General features: G+C 39.4%; 2 protein-coding genes across 2 annotated transcripts; both read left to right on the top strand.

Annotated features, from left to right (window-relative positions):
* Positions 1–1,206: 1,206 nt before the first annotated feature.
* LOC121641346 (C-type lectin domain family 12 member B-like) lies at positions 1,207–5,199 on the top strand. Its single transcript, XM_041987433.1, has 6 exons — positions 1,207–1,290; positions 2,372–2,476; positions 2,760–2,933; positions 4,256–4,407; positions 4,553–4,668; positions 5,058–5,199. The coding sequence occupies exons 1-6, from the start codon at positions 1,245–1,247 to the stop codon at positions 5,197–5,199; spliced, it is 735 nt and encodes a 244-aa protein (XP_041843367.1). The 5' UTR covers positions 1,207–1,244.
* A 9,072-nt stretch (positions 5,200–14,271) lies between these two features.
* Positions 14,272–19,860, top strand: LOC121641015 (tetraspanin-13-like). The gene is made up of 6 exons (XM_041986861.1): positions 14,272–14,589; positions 17,511–17,678; positions 17,776–17,856; positions 18,698–18,811; positions 18,882–18,995; positions 19,117–19,860. The coding sequence occupies exons 1-6, from the start codon at positions 14,527–14,529 to the stop codon at positions 19,189–19,191; spliced, it is 615 nt and encodes a 204-aa protein (XP_041842795.1). The 5' UTR covers positions 14,272–14,526; the 3' UTR covers positions 19,192–19,860.
* Positions 19,861–24,141: the final 4,281 nt, after the last annotated feature.

Below are 24,141 nucleotides of genomic sequence, written 5' to 3'. Positions count from 1 at the left end.
GGCGCCTGTCGTGGTGGTAACCCCCGAACTCGTTGGTGGACACCATCAGTGGTAAGGGATGCCGTCAAGCTGAAGATGGAGTCCTATTGGGCCTTTTTGGCCTGTGGGACTCCAGACTCCAGAATGCACCTCTGACTATCAATGGTGCTACGGTGGTAACAGTGAGCAGCCCCAAGTTCCTGAGTGTGCACGTCACAGAGGACCTCTCCTGGACCATCAACACCACCTCACTGGCCAAGAAAGCCAACCAGCACCTCTACTCCATCCACAAACTGAGGAAAGGTAGAATCCCGTCCACGTCATGTGCGCCTTCTCCAGAGGCACCATGGAGAGCGTCCTGACCAGCGGCGTCACCGTGTGGTACGGCGCCTGCTCCACGTCCTGCAGGACGACCCTCCAACGCATCGTGAAAGCAGCTGAGAAGATCTCTGCTCCTGACTGGAATGAGGTGGTTCAAACTCACTGAAAGAAGAAAATGTACATTTGATGTAATCTAACCGGTTGACATTTGTACTATTAATTTTCTTAATAGTTCGATCACTGGTAACTGACTCTTTATTTGGCTTATGTTGCCAAATTTAACAGTTTGGAATATTGAAAAATTATCTGAAATATCTGTAAATAAAATTCCAGATTTGTCTCGTGGTTTTATGTATTAAATAGTATATTATCCATTAATGTTGTGGAATTTTCTTTGATTTTGTTGGTTTGGTAGTTGAAGGGGGAAAAATTGTTGTAGATTATTTTAAAAACTCATCAATTTCAGAGTGAATATTCTTTGTAAGGGAAGTTATTCAACGCCACACTAGCACACGGAAAAATGCGTTTCCGGAACGTAACAGAACAGAACCACCCCCACCCTCACCCCCACCTCTATGCCGTCACTCAAGCGTGTTGTAGCTGACCCGAACAGGAATTTGAGTTTTTTTTTAATAATTTGCAGATCAGCATCTCATTTCCTGAGTACAATTTTACACTCTTATTATGGTCTGTAAATGTGTGCAAATACAGACCATCGGACAAGGTAAAAAAAAAAAAGATTATCTGTGTCTACTCTGTGCTGCATAAATGCTTCAGTTTGAAATGCTTTACCAAAACCAGCAAATGTTGACTTCATGCTAGAATGTGTTAACTTCTTTCTCAACAGTGCTGACGCGCTTCCTGCAAAGAAAAAAACTTCTTGGGTTCTTGGGTTTCAAGTTTCTGCACAAAGTTGTGTTTTTCTGCTTGTTTCTCAGGTTTTAATGATGGATGAGGAGGTTTATGAAAATCTTCCTCCACCTTTAAAGGGTAAGTTACTCCTGGACAACTCTATGTTTAATAAAATGTGTAAAGTGGCTAAAAAACAAGCTAAGAACAAATCAGAGAGTAAGTTGCAAGCTAGTAGGTACTTATTAACAATGCGTTAGTTACCAGATTGTTCCTGAGTATTTTTTACTCATTATCTGGCATTTCTACACATTTTGGTGTAAAATTTAAAATGTTGACTCCTGATCTATTTTCCCCTTCATTTATACCAGCTGGTTTTTATCATAGATGGTTGGAAACCTGGTGAGTCACCTTTACAATGAGGTATAACTCGTAAGAATCAGGCTTCTGTGGAATGAGCAACACAGCTAAACACAGCTTTTTCCATAGAGGTACAATCCTTACTATTTATACTTTACACAAAATGCGACCAGTCATCCTTCCCATCGTTGTAAATTACACCAGTTGGTATAACTAGAGTTGAGAAATTATGGACCAAACACGGCTTATCTTATGGATTTGTCACCCTGATGAAGGCAGTGTGTCGCAATCACTAGTGCATTTTTAACTTTGTCCATGTATTAGCCACTTTTAATGAAGGTTTTTTCATTTTTGAACTCACGAGTGCCTTGGTCACTTTTTTCTTGCTTTGCCACATCATTACTCCTGTACCAAAGAGGTTTTATTATTTTCACTCATCAACCAAAAACAGAAATCCTTTTTTCTGTTTTTTTTTTTTCTTTTTTTTTTTTTTTTTGTTTGTTTGTTCGTTTGTTTGTTTGTTTTTGGATCAAACACGGCTTTCCTTATTTTGTAGTTTTATGTGAGATTTTAGGGTAACCTCAGTAACCTTCTGTTGGAATCATCACAGGTTTTCACACTTGTACTTAAAAAAACAAGACTGTGCACAACAATTTCTATTTCTATATATAAACACATTTGATGATATAAAGGGAACTCTTATGGTTTCTGTATTTAGTTGTTTTACTGCAGTAACCATGTTGCTTCAGGTCATTTTCCATTATTCTGCCGTTACTGCACAACATGCTGCAACTTAAAATGACTGGAAACCTTCAAATAAATACAATAAAGCTGCTGATGACAGTTTTCTCCTCATAAGCAGGTGGTAAAACAGACAGACCCCCTCGATTTTGTCTCCTGCTGCTGTTTCTGGGGATACTGTGTGGTCTTCTGGTGGTGAGCATCATCATCATCATCATCATCCGCAGTGAGTTTCTTATTAACATTAATTCAGAACTTTCCATCACATTCAGCAAACTATCTGTTAGCCTTTCCAATGCTAATGCTAGCATCTCTTTGGACTGCAGTTGGAGTTTCCAATTAAGTGGGTCACCAGCCTACAGCTGCTAGTTGTTAGCATCTCCAGTACTAATACACATGCAGGACAATAGATTATCCAATTAGAACAAATATCCAACAATCAGAAAATATTTATAATTAGCAGAAAGGAATAAATAAATGACTGATCTGCTGTCTCCTCTCATTCATAGTTGGTGTGATCATGTCCAATCAGGATGCAAACCTCAGTGAGATGATGCTGAAGATGAGGATCTTAGAGAACCAGACTGAGCAGGTCAAGACAGACAGAGATGATCTCAAGTGGACACAGGAAGTTATCCTGAAATTCAGCAACTTTCCAGTTAATGACTTCTGCCCCGACAAAAGTGAGAACTGAACAACGTTGACCTCTGATGTGATCTGAACAGTTTTAATTCTGAATAGCACCCAGGAATGCTGCACAATCTGTGTGGGAAAAATTAAATCCAGCCCAGCTCTCTGAAGGTCCCACTACAGCATTTCAGTCAGGTTAAGATCTGAACTTTGACTGGATCATGTCAACTCCGTGATTCTTTCCTTTTGCAGCCATCCTGTTGTAGATCTGCTGATGTGTTTGTGGTCACCGTCATGTTGCATGAGACAGTTTCAGCCAAGCTTTAGTTGTGACAGATAGCTTCACATTGGACTCTAGAAAACTTTGGTGTCCAGAGGAGTTAATGGTTGACTCAATGACTGCAGAACAAGCCCACATCATCATCCCTCCACCACCGTGCTATGTGACAGTTGTTATGAAGTGTTGGTGCTGATGTGTTTGCTTTTTTGTTCATTCTGATCAAACATCTCCACTTTGGTCTGATCTGTCTAAAGAACATCGTTCCTGAAGTTTTCTGGTTTGTTTAGATGTAGCACTGCCGCCATGTTTTTTAAGACTCATTTATTCTCTACGCCTAAGACAGCTAGGGATCAATTTGTCTGTCTTCTACATCCTTTACTGAAACCTGCAGGGGCAGTGATGAGCAGTATAGCTGATGTGCGACTGCACTGCCCTCTGGTGGATGTATTGGCTAACAACCATGCTAACTTAAGGGACGCATGAGAGTATGTGGGCAGTGATGTCTGAAATGGACGTACCTATTTACATATAATAAGGGAGCATAAATTAGCCTTAAGAGAGAAAAGACGTTCTCCTGCAACCCTTCCAAACAAGCTTTCAGTCTCTTTCTAACATTTAACATGCTAACTGAGGCCTGGAGAGTCTGAGAAGTAGCTCTTAAGTTTCTGCAGTTTCTCTGAGCATTACACGGTCTGACCTTGGCCTGATCTTGGTGGGACGTCCACACCTGGGACTATTGGCAGCTGTCTGGCACGTTTTCTTCTTGTTAATCTTTATCCCTCCAGGATTGTTTATAAATGAACTTATATCCCTTCCCAGACTGATAGGCAGCAACAGCTGTTTCTTCATCATATTTTAATAGATAAAACTTTAAATTGATCAGTTATTTCATGTTTACAAAAAAGATCATGTGAAGTGAAATAAAAAAAATAATTATCTAAAGAAAGCAGATATTAATGAAGTTAACACAGAGCTTTGGAAGTGTGTAAAATCTTACCCTTTAACACTAAAACATCAAATTTAAATGAAATCTTAAAAAGTTTACAATATTCAACAACATCATTTTATATTTCTCTGCTCATTTCATGAACACAGAGTGTCAGCCGTGTCGGAAAGGCTGGATTCAGTACCAGGAAAAGTGCTACCTGTTTTATGAAGACAGTCCTTGGAAGACATGGAATGACAGCCGACAGTACTGTAAAGATAAAGCTGCAGATCTGGTTGTTATTGATAACCTGCAGGAACAGGTGAACTTTCACACAAACACTGCAAAATCACTTCCTAATTTAATGCACTAATGCACAAAATGCACTTTTAAAAGAAAAAGATTTGATCAGAATTGATGCATCTTAAATGAATTGTTCTAATTATCTGCAACAACATGAATTACAGGAATTCGTCAGTCAAAATACTAAGTTCTACTTTGACATACATCACGGATACTGGATGGGGCTGCAGAACACTGACAACAAGTGGGTCTGGATTGATGGACATGAGGACACACTTGGGTAAGAAATCACTTCTTTTTACATTTTTCTCTTTGTTCTTACTTTTATCAAACTTTCAATCAAAGAAGTTGGGACATTTTCTAAAATACTAAATGCAAAGACTTGGATCGTACAAAAGGTGGGGTTAAATAATAATAATAATAACAATAATAATGTTACAGATTTAATTAATCAATTATAAATATAATAAAACTCTGAGATTGATTAAATAAATTAATTAAGGTTGAAAATCAGTGTAGTGCCTCCTATTGAAAGAGCTTCGTTGTCAGAGTTAATTAAGTCATTAGTTGTCATGGTGATACAACCTGGTAAAAGTAAATCATCTTTCTGAGGATGGCTGTTGTTACATGTACTGATGTTCATGTTTTTTTGTTTTTTTGTTTTTTAAGGTACTGGAGAAATTTATACACTGAGCTTTATGGACTGATGATACCTGGAACCAATACCACACAGAGCTGGGACTCAAGAACGAATAAATTTCTGAACAAATTCATCTGTGAGGATGACAAAGTCCTGATAAGGTCCAATTAGATAACAGTGTGTTTGTATTCTTCCTCTTCATGTTACCTTACAACATAACTTTCTGAATCATCAGTTCTGGACAATAAAACCTTTGCAACAAATATGTATCGATGCTGTTTAGAAAACACAGTTTTATTTGAAAGACAGAGATGTTGTCCGTACAGCGTGTCCTGGGTCTTCCCTGAGGCCTCCTTCCGGTGGGATGTGCCTGTAACACCTCACTAAGGAAGCGTCCAGGAGGCATCCTGACCAGATGCCCGATGCTCGATGTGGAGGAGCATTGACTCTACTCTGAGCCCCTCTGGGATCACCAAGCTTCTCACCCTATCCCTAAGGCACAGCCTGGCTACTCTGCGGAGAAAACTCATTTTGGGCGCTTGTATTCGCATTCTTGTTCTTTTGGTCACTACCCACAGCTCATGACCATAGGTAAGGGTAATAATGTAGATTGACCGGTAAATCTAGAGCTTTGCCTTTTGGCTCAGCTGCTTCTTTACCACGACAGACCGATGCAGAGTCCGCATCACTGTAGACACTGCACCGATCCACCTGTCCATCTCCCGTTCTATCCTTCCCTCACTTGTGAACAAGACCCCGAGACACTTGAGCTCCTCCACTTGGGGCAGGACCTCATTCCTGACCCAGAGAAAGGAATCCACCCTTTTCCGGCTGAGGATTGTGGAAGAAATTTTACTTATTATGCTCTCTATATAATATTATAATCACACCTATAATTACTTCCTTTACTATATTCGTTTATAAATTGTATTTACACTGATTGTTACTATATTACACTTTTTTACATTGTATATTTTTACTCATCATGCTTTTATTCACTTTTAAGGTTTATTCTCTTCATATACATGCTCTGTTAAAAGTTCACTACAAGGGTAAGATGACCTTTATCTGGTCCTGCCCCAGACCCTTAGTCAGACTGGTTCTAGTGGAGATACAACTTAGCGAGGTTGTTTTGACGCCAGCTCTTGGAGTTATGTGTTCACCCAAGGTCTTCAGAAAAGGAGGATTCTTTCTACAGAAATGTATATCTATTGTTTTTCCTCTTGCCTCCCCAGAGTCTCTCTCGACTTCACGCGAGTCGGGACAACCACTCTCATTACTTGCATGTAATTCTGTATTCAATACTTCTCCTGTAATAAACTTTTTTATACTTTTACTCATTCCAGACTCTTTGTAATTTTTCTACAAGAGGACCATGGTCTCGGATTTGAAGGTACTGATTCTCATCCCAGCTGCTTTATACTTGGGTGCAAATAGCTCCAGTGAGAGCTGAAGATCACGGCCCGATGAAGCCAGCAGAATTACATCATCCACAAAGAGCAGAGACCCAATCCTGAGGCCACCAAACCGGATCCCCTCAACACCTCGGCTCACCACCAGGTGGTGATCAGTTGACAGCTCCGCCCCTCTCTTCACCCGAGTGTCCAGAACATGCGGCCGCAAATCTGACGATACGATTACAAAGTTGATCATCGAACTGCGGCCTAGAGTGTCCTGGTGCCAAGTGCACATGTGGACACTCTAATGCCTGAACAAGGTGTTTGTTATGGACAATCCATGATGAGCACAGAAGTCCAACAACAAAACACCAATCAGATTTAGATCAGTGGTCCTCCCAATCACGCCCCTCCAGGTCTCGCTGTCATTGCCCACGTGGGCATTAAAGTCCCCCAGCAGAACGAGGGAGTCCTTGGAGGGAGTCCTTTCCAACACCCCCTCCAAGGACTCCAAAAAGGATGGGTACTCTGAACTGCTGTTTGGTGCATAAGTACAAACAACAGTCAGGAAGCTCGAGAACAAAAAGACAAGAGAGGATCTCTTAATAATTCAGCAAAGATTTATTCTAATTCAGGTCACAGGTAAAGCAATGTGGCGCTGGGCTCAGAGGACAGATCATCCTGCTGAGCCCGAGCAATGGATGTGATCACATTTTATCTTCTTAGGCCAGGAAACTGCCTAGTACAATACACAGTCTCCCGCAAGCGATTGTAATTGGCTAGTTATCATAGACGTGAGCTGGCCACCCACTGCTTTATAAACTGTAAATAAAGTTGGATTGACTTGGAGTCCACTCCTAGTACCTGACCATTTTCAGGGGAGTAATTTTTGTTAAGCCACTTCATACTGACCCAAGAATCATTCAGGCAGAAAAAAGGCCCCCAACTGAAGGATGAAGCAGAGTTGTGTCGACCCCTGACAGACAAAAAGCAGTTTAAACTGGATCTTTAGGCTCTTTGTTATTAGCCGCCTGTCACAAAGACACATCATTTCTTTAAAAAAACAGCAAAGATCAGACAGTTTGACAGAAAATAGAATTTTAGCAGCAACAAGGTGAAGACCTGAAAACCTGGCACATCTCAGCATGGAAGCAGAAACTGGACAAAAGAAGAAGAAACTAACTGAAATCTATCTTAAAAAAACTATCTACCCTCCCCTTCAGTTTAGACCATCTATCCAATACCTGTACCGCTTCAGCCAAACAAGGGTTGCAGGGAAGCTGGAGCCTAACCCAGCAATCAGCAGGTGAGAGGCAGGAACACCTGGACAGGTCTGTCTCCAGTCCATCACAGGTTCGACACAGAGAGACAAACAAGCACTCACTCCTAGGGAGAATTTAGACTGAACCACTAATCTAACATGCATGTGTGTGGAGGAAACCGGCGTACCCGGAGTGAACCCATGAACCAACGACCTTCTTTCTCTGAGGCCACGGTTAACCACCACACCACCGTGCAGTTTAGACATGTGGTTCTTAATGTTTTTTAAACATTTTACTCCCTGTGCAATCATTTTTCAGCCCAGTGCCCTCTAAACGAGGGGTATCACTTTCCATTTTAGTTCAGGGACCACATACTTAACAGTCTGGTCTCCAGTGGGTCGGGCCAGTGAAATAAACTTCACATTTTTTTCTCCTTGTTTTAGTGTAAAGAAATAAAAGACATAGATAAAGAAAATCAAGTCTTGACAAACAAAAGAGAAAACAGAACACAAAGGAAAAAGAGAGAAACAACACAGGTTGGGAAGATTAATCAGAAAATAAAGCATTATTTTATGCTTTATACTGCAAATGCACTCAATAAAAAGTTTAAAAGTTGACCTATCTATCCTCATCGAAGACCGGTCTTTTTACATGACCTTTTTTTTGGTGCGTCCCTGCTCAAACTGGACCTGAGTCGACATAACAGCAAAGGACAGATGGACGGAAGTGTAAGATATTATAAATCTGATAAAAGCAGCATGGTGTGCTGAGAATGAAGTCTTCTCTTTTTTATTTTTTATTTTTATTGCACCTAAAAAGGCACCCAAGTGGTTTTCTCCAACCTGCTGTAGCTTCTCAAAAACACAAAGTGTAGTATAGGATTGTATTTACTTGTGTCATGCGTCCAGGGGTGAAAGTAAGCCGGTACTGTGACACACTAAAAGAATCAGTGGCGGTACACAGTACCAGGATAAAGTATCAGCCTGCTATGAGGCCCTCATTCTAAGGCCGGTCACAGCCACACTCTGGGCCAGAAAATAGAAAATGTTGGATCGGTGGATAATGTTGAAGGTGACAAGATCAATGCAAAGATTCTGAAGCAAAGTTGTAAGAGGTCTGTTGATGCAAAGCCCAGCTTCACATTTAGAGAGAGAGAGAGCATTTAGAGAGGAAGTTGAGTTGTAGGCCGAGTAGGCTGGGTCTGTGAAGAGTAAGAGTCAAGTTGTGCCACAAAACCATTAAACACAACATTAATGGAGCAACCCATGGACGCCGCCCTGTGGATAATGAGGGTGTTTTAACACCAACTCTTTTCCTGGAGAGAGGGTTCCACATCTGCACTTTTTCTACACTTATTTTATTTTTATTTATTTATTTTTTACTTATCCTACGTTTTTGCAGAAACGTGTCTGCTCTAGTGGGTCTCTGGTCGTCTCTGGGCAGCGGCTGCTTCCTCCCTCTCCTCTCAAGTTGTTCCGTGATTCATGACTGCTGTCGGTGATCAGCTGATCGGGTTTCTTGCTTTTATTTAATATAGAAGCAGTAGGAGTAGTAGTAGTAGTAGTAGTAGTAGTATCCATGATGTGTGGTGATTGGGTACTGTCTGGGGTATCCTGGGGCACTGGCTGCCATTGCTGCAGACTTTGTAGAGACTTGTTTTTTGGGTGCTGCCGGGGGCAGGAGGTCAGAGGGTGAAGGAGGAAAAGGGGGGAGTGTGGTTGTATGTGTGAGGGGGTGAGGTGGATGTGTCTGTGTGCATGTGGTTGTGATCGAGGCTAGGTCTGGGGTATGGTATGAGGGATGGGTTAGGGTTAAGGGGGCATCAGTGGAGAATGGGCTAGGGGGGATGGGAGGGGTGAGTTGGTGTGCATCGTGGTCACCAGGTAGCCCATCTGTGTCTACCCACAGTGTGTCATCAGATAAAAGCTCTGTATTAGAGTTTATCCTCCAGGAATAAATGTGACATGGTCTAATGTTGACTTCATGTTAAAATGTGTTAACTTTTCTTTCTCAACAGTGTTGACACACTTGCTGCAAAAGAAAAAAACTTCCAAGTTTTATGAAGTACAAGATCATCTCTTACACATGTTTTTAAGTTTCAAGTTTCTGCACAAAGTTGTGTCTTTCAACTTGTTTCTCAGTTTTTAGAAATGGATGAGAAAAATTCTTCTCCACTACATTACAAAAATCTTCCTCCACCTTTAAAAGGTAAGTTACTCCTGGGCAACTCTATTATGTTTAAGAAAAGTTTAAATTGGCTAAAAAACTCTGGCTAAGAACAAATCGGGAAGTAAGTTGTAAGTTAGTAAGTACTTATTGACAACACATTAAAAATCCCGTATCAAAGACAGAATTTGTTTAACTTCAGCAGAACAAGCATTTTCAGTCGTGGATGGTTCAGTCAGTTTAGGTGAGTTACTGCTTGAGTTTCTGTCTGGGTTTTGGTTTATTGTTTACATTGTCATTGCACATTCTCTCTACAATCTTACTACAGTTTTAGGCCATGACACAGGTCACACACTCTGTTTACTGCTCAGGGCAAAGCAGAAAGAAAATCTTGCTGATTTGCTCTCTACAACATCAGGAGGATCAGACCCTACCTGACTGAACACACGACACAGCTCCTGGTCCAGGCCCTGGTCATTTCACGCATTGACTACTGCAACTCCTTACTGGCTGGGCTGCCTGCATGCTCAGTTAAACCTCTGCAGATGATCCAGAACACAGCAGCATGTCTGGTCTTCAACCAGCCCAAAAGAGCTCATGTCCCTCCGCTGCTAATCGCTCTCCACTGGCTTCCAGCTGCAGCACGCATCAAATTCAAAGCTCTGCTTCTGGCTTACAAAACAATAACCCAAACGGCTCCGGTCTACCTTCACTCCTTAATCCAGAGCTACACTCCCTCTCCACAGCTACGCTCTGCCAGTGAAAGACGCCTAGTGCTCCCACCACAACGTGGCACCGCATCAGTAGCTAGACTCTTCTCCTCTGTTGTTCCCCGGTGGTGGAACCATCTACCAAACTCCGTCCGATCTGCAGAGTCCTTATCCACTTTTAAAAGCAAGCTAAAGACTCAGCTGTTAAAGGAGCATTTCCGCACTTAGCTTAACTCTTTTACTCAGAATGAGTTAGAAAGATTTGTCCAGACAAAGGACTATTTTAGGGAAAGGGAAAGGGCAGAGGGAGTCCAACTGGACTCACAGCAGTCTGACTAACACTTAATTATGATGTCCCATCTTGTTTGAATTCTTGCTTGTGTTGTTCTTACTCTCAGATGTAAGTTGCTTTGGATTCAAGCGTCTGCTAAATGACTGTAGAATAGTAGAATAGCATTAGTTACCAGATTGTTCTTGATTAGATTCTTACTCATTATCTAGCTTTTCTACAGATTTTTGTATAAATTTTAAAATATTGCTGACTCCAGATCTACTTTCCCCTTCAGTTATACCAGCTGGTGTTTAATTATAGATGGTTGAAAACCTGATGAGTCACCTTTACAACTCGCAAGAATCAGGCTCCTGTGGAATGAGCAACACAGCTAAACACAGCTTATTCCATAAAAGTACAATCCTTACAAGTTATACTTTACACTAAATGTGACTTGATGCTTCCCATCGTTGTAAATTACACCAGTTGGTATAACTAGAGCCGAGAAATTATGGATCAAACACGGCTTTCTTTATTTTGTAGTTTTATGTGAGATTTTAGGGTAACCTCAGTAACTTTCTGTTGGAATCATCACAGGTTTTGACACTTGTACTTAAAAAAACAAGACTGTGCACAACAATTTCTATTTCTATATATAAACACATTTGACGATATAAAGGGAACTCTTATAGTTTCTGTATTACACAGCTTTAGTTGTGACAGATAGCTTCACATTTGACTCTTGACTCAGTGACTGCAGAACAAGCCCACATCATCATCCCTCCACCACCGTGCTACGTGACAGTTGCTATGAAGTGTTGGTGCTGATGTGTTTGCTTTTTTGTTCATTCTGATCAAACATCTCCACTTTGGTCTGATCTGTCTAAAGAACATCGTTCCTGAAGTTTTCTGGTTTGTTTAGATGTAGCACTGCCGCCATGTTTTTTAAGACTCATTTATTCTCTACGCCTAAGACAGCTAGGGATCAATTTGTCTGTCTTCTACATCCTTTACTGAAACCTGCAGTGGCAGTGACGAGCAGTATAGCTGATGTGCGACTGCACTGCCCTCTGGTGGATGTATTGGCTAACAACCATGCTAACTTAAGGGACTCATGAGAGTATGTGGGCAGTGATGTTTGAAATGGACGTACCTATTTACATATAATAAGGGAGCATAAATTAGCCTTAACATTTAACATGCTAACTGAGGCCTGGAGAGTCTGAGAAGTAGCTCTTAAGTTTCTGCAGTTTCTCTGAGCATTACACGGTCTGACCTTGGCCTGATCTTGATGGGACGTCCACACCTGGGACGATTGGCAGCTGTCTGGCATGTTTTCTTCTTGTTAATCTTTATCCCTCCAGGATTGTTTATAAATGAACTTATATCCCTTCCCAGACTGATAGGCAGCAACAACTTTTTCTCTATGATCATTTCTGATGTCTTTCCTCCTTGGCATTCTGTTTACATGAAAGAATTTGCATGCTGTTAGCCAATACCTCCACTAGAGGGCAGTGCTGAGTTCAGAGTTTACCTCCGAGTTCTGATGTCCATTTAAACATGGTGATGGTGGAGGCAGTCATGATAACATTCATTCTCAGAGACATAAAACGTGTCAGTTCAACCATTCAGTAGCTTCTTCTTTGCTCCTTTGATCACTTTGAGGATTAAATAAATTCATGAAGAACTGACTCCATTTACCTCTTGTGAATGTCCATCTCAAGATTTCTTTGCGTGTGGACAACTACTTCTTATAATGAACTATAAACAACAGCAATGTGGTATATACCACCAGCTCCCTGGTGACTTGCCGCTCAGTTTTTTTGCTTTAAACCTGGTAATAGAAACAAGTCTGGTTCACACTTCTTTTTAACTACTTTTAAAACCCTTTTCAGATTTGCTTCGCTAGTTAAAGGAGACCCAACTTCTTTTCTCTTAGTTTCAAACTTGCTGATTTCTCCTGACTGGCAGCAGAATTTATCCCTATAAAAGAAAGCTAAGAAAATGATCCTGTTTTCCATTTTCTTTTGACCAAATGAAACTCTTAAAATCCTGAAATTGTCATAATAAGAAAATTTTATCAGCTTTGTATTAAATAGTTTAAAGTTCCAGATCAGTTCTTTTGATTAAAACCACTTTAAGGACTGCAGGATTTCTGTAATTTAGTCCAACAGGGACAAAGTTTGTTGTCTGATCGACACTGAGTGAAAGAACCACTGTTCACACAATAAGAAATATGTAGAAAGACGATCAATTCATGAGGTAATTTTTATTCCACATTTAAGACCCTGAAGGAATCAGGGGGGTTATGATTTTTGATTATGACACGATTGTTTTCAATAGATATTTGTAATGTAATGTAATGATTTTTTTCAGTGTTTCATCTATTAAAATAATAAAACTGAATAGTTGTAATTAGCAGATTTGTTATGTTTGTGGAAAATGTGATTATAGTAGGTGTTTTATTTTCAGACTATCCAGTCAGATTTTATACATTTTCTGTGGAGATGTTTTTGCTCCAACCTTCATTTTGTAAATAATTTGCTTCCCATCTGTCAGATTTTGATGTAATCTTTTAAAGTGGTCTTGATCAATAATTCTCCAGTGGTTGTTGAACCACTTAAAAATAATATATTAAATCTTTTAAACAGGAAAGGCTCCTAAGTCAAGGGATGAAACAGTGTTGTGTTGATACATAACAGAAAACTTGGGAAGGAAAGCATTTAAATGGTTCCTTCAGGCTCTTATTTACTAGCAGGGTATTGTGCCACATTTTTACCCAACGTTTAGCTGTGTTGCTAATTCCACAGAAGCCTCATTCTTACAAGGTCTATCTGGTTATAAAGGTGACTAATCAGGATTTCCAACCATGCAATACAGTAATAACTGGTATACTGAAGGAGAGAAATATCAGCCAAGCACTTGTGGATGTGGAGCTCAATATCACTGGTTGTAGATTTACCATATAATCTCTGAATAAACACGACATTTTGTGGCTGGATTGTAAACCTCCTGGATGGGATATAAATGCCTGGAAAACTGCACCTAAAGGGTAAAGCTACCCATGACAGTTTACCCCACAGAGCTACACACTACTGCTCCTCAGAAATTGTTGACAATATAATAACACTCTAGCAGGTCTAGCAGCGTTTTAAGGGGTTTTATTTGTTTATATTTTTATATACATATAAATGAAAACATATTTAGGCTACATGTATAAAATAATCATATATATTCGTGCTTTGTGACGTGGCCTCGAGAGGGAGGTGAAATACTTTTCCTGTTCTTACAGAAAATGAGCAGGTGTTTTCTACCTGACGACGATCTGCTGACTCAGTTTATGGAACATTATGTGGAACAGAGCTGACTCCACCTGTGCTGCTGTTCATTAAAGCCATGTTAGATAAAACTACGGGGAGCAGATGTGGTTCCTGCTGCTGGATGATCATTAACTCCCTCTGAGTTTATTTTTTTTTTCCTTTCCGGGTTCGTGGGAACTGACTTTCCTCCAGCTAATCACCTGCATGCGGAGTAAGAAACGAGTCATACGTAACAGCGCGCAGTCTCAGTGCAGGAAGCGGGCTGGTCTCCACCTGCAGAGGACCCACAGAGCACCGGAGCGGAGTCACGCAGCGAGCCGCAGGAGCACTTCTAACCCGGCTATCTGAGGAGAGGGTCCGGACAGAGCGACCATGGTCTGCGGGGGGTTTGTTTGCACCAAGAACGCACTTTCTGCGCTCAATATCCTCTATGTTGTAAGTAAGATACGCTTCTGTTTTTATAAGAGGAAGGAGGTGGAAGATGGCCTGGCTCTTGTTTGTTGATGAAACAGAAAAAAATGAAAACGTCTCCTCGCCGGATCAGGTGGCAGCTGTCAGTGATCAGTCCCTGATTGCATTGTTTCGTTTCATAGTGTTCATACATCGTAGATTAAAGGCTTTTTTACATTAAGTTATCTCTAATTTAAATATAAACCGATCCAAGTTTAAACTAAACTAACGTGTTGATGTAGAAACTGAAAGTTTACATGGAGTTAAAATGATTTTATCCTTCGTTTTTATCACTTTTACAGAAGAAGAAAAGACTTTTAACCACGTGAAAGCATAAAGAAACTGCTTTGAAATGTTTTATTAGGGGGAGTTCTTTAATTTTTTTTCCATATGGAGTCGAAGCATCATCTACAGCTTTATTAGTGGCCTTCACTTCCTCAGTGCAGCCAGCAACAAATTTCCTGTTCTGTCTCCCTCTGTGTCACTTTCCACTTCATTTAACTCGTCTTTAGTGGACTTTGGTGTCAATAAATACACCACTGCACGGACGATGGACTCCTCAGCATTTTATTTATTTTTTATCAGTTAAGCAGGTAAAAGGTCTGGAGTTCATTCCGACTGTTGTTCCTGTGTCTTGTTACTGTATTGGTTTGTGTAAAGCACTTTGGAGGCGTTGGCTGTATAAATGTACCATGTAAATAAACCTAACAGAGTAAAGAAGCTGTTCTCATGAACGTAAGCGACTCAGTGCAAATGAACCAAGTCTTAGATTGTAAAGATAGCAGGAAAAAATCAAGTTACATTCTTATCAAAAGAGGCTTCAACATCCACAGAAGATACCAGTAATTAATTATCAGCCCTGTTAAGCCATCCAGTCAGACCAAACAGCCATGAAGACGTCAGGGCTGAAAACAGGACACAGAGGCCTCGTGACTTCTGAACATTTCTGTGAGGGGAGATGAATTTAAAGAGTTTAGAGCTGAAACGCTGACTGGCTCTTTTACCACCAAATAAACACAGTTTAGAGCCGCAAACCCTGTTTAATAATAAACAAAACTGTTGACGTTTTATTGCTTTTGTTGTCATGACGGGAAAATGCCGAACCTGCGCACCTATCGAGCAGAAACGGTTTGCTGAGTCGTGATGGTTACTTTACTGTCTGTCCTTGATTTGCGAAGAGAGAAACGTGTCTAATTCTGCCAATAATTTCACGTTTTTTTAAATCCATGAATAGATGCTCCAATATTTTAACGAGTAATTCTTTCATGTATTCTTCATTTGTGAACAGCCTTACTTTCTCCTGAGTTACCTTTTAAAATCCGCAGCAGTAGCTGAGTTTGCTTGATCTGTGTCTTTAAAGCAGGAGTTCTCAAACTTTGTAAAGTTAGGGACCCCTGCAGGGAGAATATTAGGCAAGGAGCCCCATCATAATCCAATCACAACATACTCACTGCCATCTGAACTACTGGTTGATGGGAGCTATTACATTTGAAACGTTTTAACTTAATATAACTTAACTACAGCTTTAAGTGAACTGATCAAAATAACCTGATTTTAAACATTTTTATTTAAACTAAAACTGACCTCACTGCATCTCTCATTTTTTTATATTTCACAGATCTTAAAACATTCAGGACAATCAATATTTGGTAAAGAAATGAAACACTATTTAAAAAACACTGTCAAGCTTATTAAAGTGATTCAACATTGAGATCATGGCATTATTATACTTTTTGCAAATTATTGGTAACAATTGGTAACTATCTGTGGGCAAATTAAGAAAAACTGGAAACCAGCACATGCAGGAATCTGTCCCTGCAGAATTACTCTGTTTTCCTCTGGAACCAGTGAGGAAGGACTGGAGAGCCACAGGTTGCAGACAGAACCTGAACATGAGCCAGGACTGTGTTTGATGAGGCGTCCAATAAACCCTAAAGATCAGTTTAGAAGCTGTTTTTAAGATTTAATCTTTTATTTTAGAAGTTTGGTTTTATTTCTATATGAGGAGTAAACCTATATGCAGTTAATAAACATGAGCCAAGTTAATTACTTATAAGTAAATTAAAAGAAGAGGGAAAATGCATCGACCACAGTCGTCGACAACCTGCTGTAATAGATGGACAGTAACTGTGTTTTCATCAGAGGCTAGATTCTGATAAATGGGCCAGATTTCAGCCTTACACTCACTCTGCTTCCCAAAAGCCAAACCGGGAGCTGGGTCTGCTTCTTGAAGCCAAAACGGGAGCTGGGTCTGTTTCCCGAAGCCAAAACGGGAGCTGGGTCTGCTTCCCGTAGCCAATGCGGGAGCTGGGTCTGTTTCTTGAAGCCAAACCTGGAGTTGGGTCTGCTTCCCGTAGCCAATGCGGGAGCTGGGTCTGTTTCTTGAAGCCAAACCTGGAGTTGGGTCTGCTTCTTGAAGCCAAAACGGGAGCTGGGTCTGCTTCCCGAAGCCAAAGTGGGAGCTGGTTCTGATAACTGAATGTTCTGCCTCCCATTCTACTTTTACATCCACAGCAAAGTAAATCTGCAGTCTGAGAGTGAGGCAATCTGCTGGGGAACTCTGAGATCTTTATGATCCAGTGCAGCTTGGTTTACAGTGAACTTCTTCGTTTCCACAGCCTCCAGGTTTGCTGGGCTTATTTTTTAAGAATCCAGCTGCTTTTTTGGACTGGTTTTAACAGGTCACATGGTTTGTTTCTGTCACAAGATCTGGCAACACTGGCTCCAGCAACAGAGCTGGTGAGAAGAACAGGACTTCTGCAGAATAAGAAGACACGGTTTTAGGATGAGGAAGACAAAATATCTGATATCTGCACTTTAAACACGTTTGTCTCATCAATGTAACTTCAGCCAAGTTTCTTTGTTTTTTTATGTAACTCAGAGTTTGTGGATGTGTTCCTCTTCAGATGGTGAGTCTGCTGCTGATTGGGGTGGCAGCCTGGGGGAAGTGGTTCGGCCTGGTCTCCAGCATCAGTGTGGTGGCGGGGGTCATCGGGGTGGGCTCCTTCCTGCTGCTGGTTGCCTTCGTGGGGCTGTGCGGAGCCCTGAAGCACCACCAGGTCCTTCTCTTCTTCGTATCCTTTGTTCACTGCAGATTGTTTTTTGGGAAGAATTTTTCTTCAAGTGCAGGTTGATCATGTGAACTGGGAAAACATCCTGAACTCTGTCCAGTACATGATGATCCTCTTCGTAGTGTTCGTGTTGCAGTTCTCCATCTCCTGTGCATGTCTGGCTCTGAATAAAGACCAGCAGGTAGGTGGACGTGAACACTGGAGGATGAACGCTTGTACTAAAGATAAAAAATACTTTTGTAAACTTGTTCTTAGTTTATTTAAATCAAAGAGTAAATCATTTTTTTTCTAAAGCAGCTAATAACTGCTCCATATTTTATTATAAGGCACATTAATTTGAGTGTTTTGTGAACAAACACATGTTGCAGTTAGAGATTCAGTATCTTGCTCAAGGGCACTTCAGCATTAGGACCTGAGGAGTTTAGGATGAAGTTACTAACTTTCAGATTAGTGGGAGGCAGACTCTACTTAATGGTCTCCATCTGCAGCCTGAAGGACTTCAAATTATGTCCGACTGTTATAACGAGAAGAAACATTTTACAGCCGTAATTACTGGACGTTCAAGTAGTTTTCTCATTTTTAGGGGAAATTTATTATTAAGTACACTTCACCACAAGGGGTAGTGGGGAGTGACACTTTAAAGTAACACTCTCCAGCCACTTTTATCAAACACTTGTGGAGCAAATTCTCTGAGGAATGTTTCCAACGCCTTGTTGAATCTATGACACCGAGGATGAAAAAGGGGTCCGACCCGGTACTGGAAGGTGGACCTGATAAATGGCTGAGTGTTTATCTGCATAAAGATCTGAAAATGTACCACCTTTTTTTGTTTTTTTAAGGAGTCCAGACAGAAAATCATCATCAGTAATAAAAGTTGAATAATAAATAATATAAAGAAACCTAAACTAGCCTCAGTCTTTATCTAAAACGACATATGAGATGATGAGAGTTCGGGAGGATGGATGCAGCCAGAGTGTTTTTAGTCTTTACATTTAGACCCTTTTTTTGTTTTTAATGTCTAGAACCAGCTGCTGGAGGCTGGATGGAACAAATCTGAGGCCATGCAGCAGGACGTGGAGAAGACGCTCAACTGCTGCGGCTTCTCTTATGTTAACCACAACAGCTCCTGTCCTGCTGTGAGTACAACTGTTTTTTCTCTCTTGCTCTGGCCTGATATTCTCCTGTAACTCCCGTGTTGTCTCTCAGCAATGCTTCAGCAACCCGCCATCCTGCGACACCTGTTCACACACCCTGCAGAGCTACGCCAGGGAGGTGCTGCAGTTTGTGGGCGGCATCGGGCTCTTCTTCAGCTTCACAGAGGTCAGTGATCGCCATGGCAACCACACCGTGGCTTGTAAAAATGTGGAACGTGGTGAGAAAAGGCTGCTTCTTTCTTCTCCGTTTGGAAAACTGACACCTGCTTGTTTCTCATCGATTTCAGATCCTTGGAGTTTGGCTCACGCACAAATACAGAAACCTCAAAGATCCTCGATCCAACCCCGGAGCCTTTCTGTAACCGCTCGTTAAAAGAAACCAGAACTGCACTGTTCATTGTTCACTAACTTCTTTCTTTTCTTGTATTTTATAAGTTATTTGTATGAAGGTGAAAAGTGAGGCTGTAACTCCAGCACGAAGTCTGGAGTCACAGTAAGAAGTAGAAAATACAGCAGCAATAGTTCTTTATCTTTGGTGATTTAATGCAAATATTAATCTAAAATGCTGACGCTCTGCATGTCTCACAGATAAAATCAGCAGCTTAATAAAAACTGAGCACTTTGCTTTAGTTCTGCAGAGTTCTACATCTGGCTCGGTGGATTTATCTTGCTCCACTCTTCACTGGTAAAAATGAAGGAAGGACATATTGTCATTGTTTTACTCTTCGTACTTTTGTTCCTGAGTAAATGAGTTTAGAAAATTCCTGATTTGAATTTTGCATGTTTGGTAGCTGCTTCACGTCACGTCTCCAGCTGAGATGCAGTCTGACGCTGGTTACAGCCCAGACGGATCAGATGTCAGTAAACCCACTAACGATGTCATTTATTAATCTAAGACAGTAAATTCTTCCTTTCAACCTGCGCTGCTCTCTGTCCGGGCAGCCCGTCATGTACATTGTGTTTGGTGTTAATATGTTTGTAAATCTGTAACTTGTGGTGAGTTTGACATAAAGACCGGAAATGTCCTGGAACGTCACCGTTTACTGTTTTCTTTTTAATTATTGAGCAATAATCTGCTGTTTCACTGGTTAAACAACATTTCAGATGCTGAAACCGACATTTTACCATTTCATGGAAAATAGGAGCGCATTTAGAATCTGATGGCAGCAACGTGTCTGTAATAAGTTGGAACAGGAGCAACAAATGTAAGAACTGGAGGATCATTTGACAACTCAGATGTTTAAATGGCAGCATGTCAGTAACATGACTGGGTATAAAGGGAGCTTTTCAGAGAGGGAGAGTCTCTCAGATGGAAAGATGAACAGAAGGTTCTTTGGATACCACACACTTCTACGGTTTTAAACAAAGATTCAGACCATCAGGAGGAATCTCTGTGTGTAAAGGTACAAGAATGAAGGTACATACTGGATTCTAATGATCTGTGGGTCCTCAGGCAGCAGGTGATTCTCTGCTGGAAATCCCTGCATGGACTCAGGAACATGGCTCACAGTGAAACCCACAGATGCAGGTTAACGTGCTGCCATTGTTACTACTAGCAGCTGAGGGGGATTTGCTTGGCTTGTTGGAGCAGATGTAACTATTTGAAAATACGTTTAAACACTATTTCATGTCAAAAACAAAGTCTCTTGATGCAGTAGAAGTCAGAGTAACGGTACACTAACCATCCACTTTATCAGCTCCACATCTTTACCTGCTTGTTAACACATATCTAATCAGCCAATCACATGACAGCATGGAGACATGGTAAAGACAACTTGCTGAAGTTCAAACTGAGCATCAGAATGAAGAAGAAAAGGGATCTAAGTGACTCTGAATGTGGCATGGTTATTGGTCTGAATATTTACAGGGATTCTCACACACAACCATCTCTAGGGTTTACAGAGAATCGTCTGAAGAAGAGAAAATATCCAGTGAGTAAAATGTCTTGCTGATGTCAGAGGAGAATGTGTATGTGCTCCAGAAAACACACTCCTTATGCAAACAGTGCAGCACCATGCTGGGCTGGATGGCTGCATTCACTACTACTCACAGGGGAACACACATTAGTGTGTTTAGTGACTTGCTCACATTACTCTCCCCAAACAGGATGGCAACCAGGAACTGGTCTCTAGGCGGTTCAGCCAATACGCCTGAAAGTCTGAGTCAACAGATCAGCTGCCAGTTGGTTTAATAAAGTCCTGCATTTAAATAAATATATAAATGAATGAATAAATGAAACTTTATTGTCATTGCAGCAGGTGCATCCACTGCCTGGGAGTGGAGGGACGGGGGAAGGGTCCAATGGAGGAGGTGAGGCATGTCTGTGATTGTGTGCTTGTATGCGTAAGTAAGTGTAAGTAAGTGAGCCTCATTTCTCCAGTCTCTGCCAACAGTTGATAAATAGTTTATATATATATAATGTGTGTGTGAATATGTATGTATGTGTGTGTATATATATATATATATATATATACAGTATCTCACATAAGTAAGTGCACCCCTCACATTTTTGCAAATATTTTAGCATATCTTTTCATCAGATAACACCATATGAATTAAACGTCGTTATACAGAATATTAACCTATGGAAACTAAACGTTGATATTCTATATGTCCAAGTTTCATTTCCATTGTGTCTTATGAAAAGATACAAAAATATTTGCAAAAATGTGAGGGGTGTACTTACTTATGTGAGACACTATACATATATATATACATAGTTGTGTGTGTGTATGAATGTATATAGGTAAATATGTTGGTACATAGTTGTATGTACATGTATGTACGAATTTATGTATGAATGTATGTATATATATGGTTATGTATATATTTGTATTTATAAATGCATTTATGTATGTTCATATGTAAGGCCAGGCAAGGCACTTTATTTGTATAGCACATTTGATGTACAGGACAATTCAAAGTGCTTTACATAAAACAAAGACATTACAGATATTTAGAAATAGTTAAAGACATCAATACGGAAGCGTCCAGCTGCCACAGCCATGAAAAAAATATCGAAGCAGTTTCTCGTTATAACGAGATAGATTCTCGTTATAACGAGATATAAATCACGTTTTAACTAGATGTATTTATCTCGTTATAACGAGAATCTTTCTCGTTATATATATATAATCTGTCACATAACTGGGTGTGTAAAGGGCTTATTGTTTTTGTTCTGTGATTTTCTTTTTTTTCATTTTAATATGCATTTATACTATGTAAAGCACTTTGTGTTGCCTTTGCATGAAAAGCGCTTTATAAATAAAATTTGATTTGATTTGATTTGAATATCTATCTCTCTATCTGTCTATCTGTCTATCTATCTATCTATCTATCTATCTATCTATCTATCTATCTATCTATCTATCTATCTATCTATCTATCTATCTATCTATCTATCTATCTTTTAATTTATTTAGGACAATGCATATTAATCAACATATGAGCAAAAGCTTCACAGTAAATATGCCAAAATTAGCCACAAAAGCTAAATTGCATCTGTTGTCCTAAGGCAGGCACATTGAACAAACATTGACAAACATCTCATATTTACAATAGTTACAATAAACATTAAACACAGTGTTAGTAATAAGAGGTAAACAGGATGTTAGTTACACATGAGTACAGGACTGGTTTGTTTTTAACCACTCTTTTAGTGTTTTCTTGAAGGTGAGATAGTTGTCTATCTATCTATCTATAATGTACATAGTTCTGTGCATGTATGTATGTATGTACATAGTTGTTTCTATGTATGTATGTTCGTATGTATGTATATATATATACATATATATATATATATACATTTATTTATGTTTTTATGCATGTATGCATGTATGAATGTATATATGTATGTATTTATGTACTTAGTTGAATGTATGTATGTATGTATGTATGCCTGTATGCATGTATGTATATATGTACTTAGTTGAATGTATGTATGTATGCCTGTATGCATGTATGTATATATGTACTTAGTTGAATGTATGTATGTATGCCTGTATGCATGTATGCATGTATGCATGTATGTATATATGCATGTATGCATGTATGTATGTATGCATGTATGCATGCATGTATGTATGTATGTATGTATGTATGTATGTATGTATGTATGTATGTATGCATGTATGTATGTAAATCCATATGTATGAATGTAAGTAATTAGTTGAATGTATGAATGTATTTATGGATGTATGTATGCATGTATGTATGTATGTATGTATGTGTTTGTATGTATATATACAAATGTATGTATATAAATCAATGTATGTATGTATGTATGTATGTATGTACTTAGCTGAATGTATGTATGTATGGATGTATTCATGTACTTAGTTGAATGTTTGTATGTATGTATGTATGCATGTATGTATGTATGTATGTATGTGTTTGTATGTATATATACAAATGTATGTATATACATGTATGTATGTATGCATGTATGTATGTACGTATGCATGTATGTATGTATATCCATATGTATGAATGTAAGTAATTAGTTGAAGGTATGAATGTATGCGTGGATGTATGTATGTATGTATGTAGATATGTATGTATGTATGCATGCATGTATGCTTTTATGTATGTATGTATGTATGTCTGTATATTTACAAATGTTTTTTTATATACATGTATGTATGCATGTATGTATGTATGGATGTATGTATGTACGTATATTTATGTATGTAGATACATTTATGTATCTATATACATTTATGTATTTATATATGTATGTAGATGTTTGTACGTACATGTACAAATGTATGTATATACATGTATGTACGTGTTTGTATGTATATGTACAAATGCATGTATATACATGTATGTATGTACGCGTGTATGTATGTATGTAAATGTGCAAATGTATGTACATACATGTATGTATGCATATCCATATGCATGTATGTACGTCTCTATGAATGCATGTATATGGACGTATGTATGTGCACATGTACAAAGTTGTATGTATGTACATAGTTGTTTGTGTCTATCAATGCATGTATGCAGTTATGGATGTACGTATGTAATGATGTTTAGACATAAGTATGTATGAAGATTGTGTGTATGTACGTAAATGTATTTCTATGCACAAATGATTGTGTGCATCTAAGTTTATATTTATAAAGGAATGTATGTAGGTATATGGTTGTGTTTATATATGTATAGACATATATATATATTTTCATATGTGTAGTTCAAGAACTGTAGTCTACACTGAAAAAGTGAAAGGTAGAATTTATATGTATGTTTACAGTATGAAGGCAGAATTTATTAAAACCAACTTTTCATTTAGTCCCAAACAGAGAAGA

Source organism: Melanotaenia boesemani, chromosome 6, assembly GCF_017639745.1.
Source record: "Melanotaenia boesemani isolate fMelBoe1 chromosome 6, fMelBoe1.pri, whole genome shotgun sequence".
NCBI lineage: Eukaryota > Metazoa > Chordata > Actinopteri > Atheriniformes > Melanotaeniidae > Melanotaenia > Melanotaenia boesemani.
The sequence above is the reverse complement of the archived record's forward strand: the minus strand, read 5'-3'. Positions and strand labels throughout refer to the sequence as shown.